Source organism: Lepus europaeus, chromosome 2, assembly GCF_033115175.1.
Source record: "Lepus europaeus isolate LE1 chromosome 2, mLepTim1.pri, whole genome shotgun sequence".
NCBI lineage: Eukaryota > Metazoa > Chordata > Mammalia > Lagomorpha > Leporidae > Lepus > Lepus europaeus.
In genome coordinates, this window is record NC_084828.1 from 29,154,412 (window position 1) to 29,159,908 (window position 5,497).

The window sequence follows — 5,497 nt, forward strand, 5'->3', positions numbered from 1 at the left end:
GAAAGTAACATAATAGTAGGAGTATGTTTTTACTTACCAGTTAAATTGTTGTGTATAAACATTAAATATGGTCATTAAAAGATATAGACTGAATGGGTTAAAAAAAGCAACATGCTGTTTTAAGAAATTTCACCAGTAAACACGTACATAGGCTGAAAGTAAAAGCATGGACAAAGATGTATCATGTAAAAGGAAACCAAAAGTGAACACATATAGCTATACCTACATAAAGAAAGCCATTGTATAATAATTAAAGGGTAAATATAATAAAATTATAAATAAATCAAATACTAGAGCATTTAATATATAAAACCGAACATAATTGTATCTGTTAAAGCACTTGGAAATGTTTATCCAAGGAATACCCTTTATTGGTAATGTTCAGTAGAAACTGATACTAGGAGTTATTTTCATTGTGTGGCAATAGCCAAGGTTTAGTGTGGATGAAACTACCATTATAAATACATCTTGAGGGAGGTCGTTTTGTGCAGTGATTGAAACACCACTTGGGATGCCCACATCCCGGATCAGAATGCACGCTTTGAGTCAGGCTCCATTTCCTGCTTTATTTTGGGAGTGAACCAGTAGATGGAAGATTTCTCTGTCTCTTTCTCACTCTATGGAATATGAACATATACTGCATTGGGAATTTGTATTTCCTCACTGACATGGAAAATTCAACTTAAAGAATCTTAAGAGCAAGTAAGAATATTTCCTTTTCAAAATTGTATAGAAACTTAGATATCCTTCAAGGCTTGTTGTTTCAATCCATTCTGGACTCCAGACATCCCTATTTGTGACAAATACTTTATAATTCCTCCACAATTTTTTTTAAAGGATCATTTGTTTGTTTATTTACTTGAGAAAGAGTTACAGGGAGAGAGAGACAGAACCATCCACGATTCACTCCCCAAATGGTGGCAACGGCCAGAACTGGAGCCAGGAGCTTCTGAGTCTCCCAAGCCAATGCAGGGCCCCAAGCTCTTGGGCCATCTTCTACTGCTTTCCCAGGCCACAAGCAAAGAGCTGGATTGGAACAGGAGCAGCAGGGACACAAACTGGTGCTGATAGGGGATGCCAGCACTGCAGGCAGAGCCTTAGCCTACTATGCCACAGCACCAAGCTCCATAATTTTTGTTAAATAAAATCCATAAGAAACATACAAACAAAAAGGACTACAGGAGACTAAGAATTGTAGCTCAGATATGAGAGGAAGCTAGAGAAATTTAGGATTCAGTCCAGATTGGAAGTAAAAACTAGAAAACAACCAGGGCTATAATATAAATACATAGATTAACAAACAACCTGGAGTAAACAGAGCACTACTGAAAATACAATCTGAAACTTAGATCAATTTGTGGTTGAAGAAGAAAACTCACAAAAACCTTCTACAATAGAGGAAATTTCACTTGTGGGATAAATAAGAAATTTGAAAAGCTAGTCTAAATGTGTGGAGGAAAGAACAAATTCTGTAGCTTTAACTTACTGTTTTCAAGCCTCTCCATAACTGGTCCTACAAGGAAAACTAGATTAAGACTGCTTAGAAGGCTGAGGCTTTATAGGTCAGTGGTTACCAAAGGTCACCAGAACAAATTCAGGAAATCTCTGACCTAGATGAAAGGAGATTATAAGAGGATAGGCAGTATGCAGAAGGTGGAAGAAAGCCAAGACAGCTAATTACAGAGTTTCGGATCTGTAACTTCAAAGCAAAGCTCAGGCAATGTAAAAGGAAAAGGGATATTCCGAGAAAAGTGAAGGCAGAAGAGGAAGTTCCAATGAGCCAGGGAATTGCTAACCTGACATTAAGAAAGTTCTGTTCTAATCCTCCTCTGCCACTGTTGTCACTTTTTCACACCTTTAAAAAACACAACTGAACTTAATGATATTTTAGGGGGCCATCTTAGCCCCTGCATGAACAGCAGAACTACGCCGGGAAGGCACAAAGGAGGTGTGGCTCCTTGAAAAAGAAAACTGTAAGGTGCTTTTACAACAAGTTATTTTTATGGTCATCTCTGTCAAAAGAAAAAAGGTGGCCATGTCAACATGGCTCTTATTCTAGGCAGCCACACAATTCTCTGCATATTGATTCAGAGCATCAATGTTACAGAAAGAAGAAAAGCTCCTCACGTTTTAACACTCTGTTACTTGGCCAGTGCCGTGGCTCACTAGGCTAATCCTCCGCCTTGTGGCGCCAGCACCCCGGGTTCTAGTCCCGGTCAGGGCGCCAGATTCTGTCCCGGTTGCCCCTCTTCCAGGCCAGCTCTCTGCTGTGGCCAGGGAGTGCAGTGGAGGATGGCCCAAGTGCTTGGGCCCTGCACCCTATGGGAGACCAGGAGAAGCTCCTGGCTCCTGGCTTCGGATCAGCACGGTGTGCTGGCTGCAGTGCGCCAGCCACGGCAGCCTTTGGAGGGTGAACCAATGGCAAAGGAAGACCTTTCTCTCTGTCTCTCTGTCTCTCTCTCTCTCTCTCTCTCTCTCTCACTGTCCACTCTGTCAAAATAAATAAATAAATAAATAAATAAAAAAACAAAAAAACCACTCTGTTACTTGCCCACATCCTGACATCAGAGAAAACCCTTTGGGGGGAAATGCTCTCTTAGAAGTAACCTGAGGATGATTCTCCCACACAATCAGAAGTTGAGCCACCTGCAGCAGAGTTCCTAACAGCTGGTTCAGGGGACACTTTCACTTCTGCATGGAAAATGAGAAATGGGAAGGCAGCATGGCAAACTGTCTAGTAGGACACAATGCATTCAGCCGATAGAACTGACCTTTATTCTAAGATTATGTCTTTCCTTTCATGGGGAAAGCATATTGTTCTTTCACAAAGAAAGGGATAATGACAGTGAGAACATGTTTTCATTTTTGGTTATCTGGTTTATTTGGTATTTTGGTTTTTTAGTTTTTCTTTGTCTTTTTTGTTTGTTTGTTTAATTTTACTATGTAAAATTTTACTATGTAAAATTAAACCTAAAATCTTGATGGATTAGTCATGATTCTTCAGAGAAACAACACTGATAATACCCATATGTAAGTATAAAGAGAGCAAAAGAGAGACAGCAAGAGAGGTTTACAGTGAATTGGCTCAGGGACCATGGGAGATAATTGTATGTTTAAAGTATTTTCAGAGCAACACCTAGAACGGTGTTTGGCCAAACTGGTGCCATTAGCCTAGTCCCACTGATATAAACTTAGCCGTCATGATTGGTCTCTCTAATTTTTTTTAATTCTTCATGAGTTGATAACTTCATCAACCAGCTGCCTCTGAGCAACTCTACCTCAAACTCTCCCTCAGCTCATCACGACCTGCAGACAGAAATGTACACAGGACACTCATACTATTCTGAATTTTCTGTGTGTTTCTAAGATGGTTTATCATTATTTTAATGATCTTTCATGTAACAAAGAAAGTTGCCTAACTATCCTTTTTATCCTGTTAATCTGGTGTTCAACCTTAAATTATTTGAAGTTGAGTTTTAGGCAGTAAATATAAAAGACACACACACAGACCTTAGTAGATTTAATACCAAGTTACTTTAGAAAACATGATAGCAGGTTGCTAGATTACTGAATATTTGTTCATCTCTCATTCTCCTCACTACCGCCTATCACCACCCACAAAATCTCTCCAGTTTTCTTGGATCAGAGAAAGAGACCATTCAGTCCCAGCCACAACCAGCACAAAGCCCAATTCCCTAAAATAATTTTAGATAGTCCTAGGAGTTACGAGACCTCTAAAGCTCCCCAAGACTAACTGTAATAACTAAATTGCTGACTGTCTCACCAAAGACAAGTTTGTTCCTTTTATCTTGGTTAGGTAGCTTTGAAACTAGAAAAGGCAGCACCTCGGCCTCCTGATAAGTTTCCACAATTGCAGCCTTACTGCTTCTCACAAGTGAACAGGAAATTGTAGGAGTCCCATGCACCGTGCTGCCTGCCCTTGAAAGAAAGGCAGGGGGTGCTGAGCTAGTGACACACAAAGCCACATTGCTTCTGCTGCTTCCATCCCTTCTCGTCTTCATACCTGTGAATAACATGTGAGGCAAGAGATGCTCACATCCTGCAGGGTCACACTGCTTTTCATCACATCCCTCTCAGGGACTATTACCCAAGTTCCCACTGCCGCCATGAAGCCCTGAGGCAGCTTGAAAGACATGCAGGGCCCTGTACCTAAAAAGAACCCCTTGGCAACTGTTGATCCAGTTAATTATGTTGGATGGCCTACTTCGTTTCAGAAACAAACATTCTACATGTTGTTAGCCTTGGAGGTAAAAACCAAATCTCCTCAAATCTCCAGACACCATTTCCAGAGCTCCCCACGCCATGGTACCATCTCCAACCAGGCTTATAGTTTTCATTTCTTATCATACCAGATCCACTTTGTAATGAAATTGTGGACTTTTTTTCTGCACTCTGATGGACCTAAGAAACAGCCAGGAGATGACAGTACAGTTGGGGGAAAAAATTTAAGCACCGTAAGTTTTCTAATGACTCCGGTGGCACCTTAGATGCTTTCATTCTGGAAGACAACCATCGTGGACAATGGGAACAGGGCATCCCGTTAGAGCCTAGCAGCCAGTGCCTTCTTTGCATCAAAAGGCCTGTTTCAGCAAAATTCATCCCTAGGAAATTTCAAAGCTTAGAAATGCACACTCGAATTACCTAAAAGGAAAAAAAAAGAAGGAGGGGGAGAAAACACACGTGCAGCTGCTCCTGACTTGTTCTTCAAAGCAGCGAAGTGTCAACAGAGGGAACTCAGAGCAGCGTGGACACTAGCCACAAATATATCAGCATCTCTTGTGCAGAAATAATTGTTCTTGGTTCTTTTCCTGGAAGCCAACAAGATTGAGGAAGTGGAGCAGAAGAAGCCAAAGACCTTTTGCAAGTTCACCTACCGCAGCATGGACGTTGACCAACCACTGGACAAGTCCGGCAACCAGCTGATGCATCTGTACAGTGCCAGCCAGCAGCAGGGGCTGAACCTAGGTCTACAGTGGAATCAGTGCTCGCTGCTGAAGCGCCTGCGCAAGGCCAAGAAGGCGTTGCCTCCCATGGAGAAGCCAGAGGTGGTGAAAGCACACGTCTGGGAGTTGATCCTGCCTGGGATGGTGGGCAGCGTGGTGGGTATCTACAATGGCAAGACCTTCAACCAAGTGCCAATCAAGCCAAAGATGATTGGGCACTACCTGGGCAAATTTTCTATCACCCAGGAGACCATGAGGCAGGTCTGGGCCGGCATCTTGGCCACCCAGTCCTCTGGCTTCATCCCCAGCAAGGAGTCTGCTCAGCAGTAAAGCCACACACGTTCCAAAATAGAGAAGGAGAAGAGGAGGGAGAGGAAGAAGAAGGGGGATGGAGATGGATAGGGTGGATAGAAGAAAAAGAAATAGCTTTTATATCACAGCCTGGAACCAATGAGAAGGCTAGGATAGCTGGAGCAGCCAAGATCTCACTGATAAGCCAAATTCCAATGTCATACCTGAATAATTTCAAATGC

General features: G+C 42.2%; 1 protein-coding gene across 1 annotated transcript; it reads left to right on the plus strand.

Annotated features, from left to right (window-relative positions):
* Positions 1–4,154: 4,154 nt before the first annotated feature.
* Positions 4,155–5,294, plus strand: LOC133750637 (small ribosomal subunit protein uS19-like). Its single transcript, XM_062180250.1, has 2 exons — positions 4,155–4,326; positions 4,837–5,294. The coding sequence occupies exons 1-2, from the start codon at positions 4,155–4,157 to the stop codon at positions 5,292–5,294; spliced, it is 630 nt and encodes a 209-aa protein (XP_062036234.1).
* Positions 5,295–5,497: the final 203 nt, after the last annotated feature.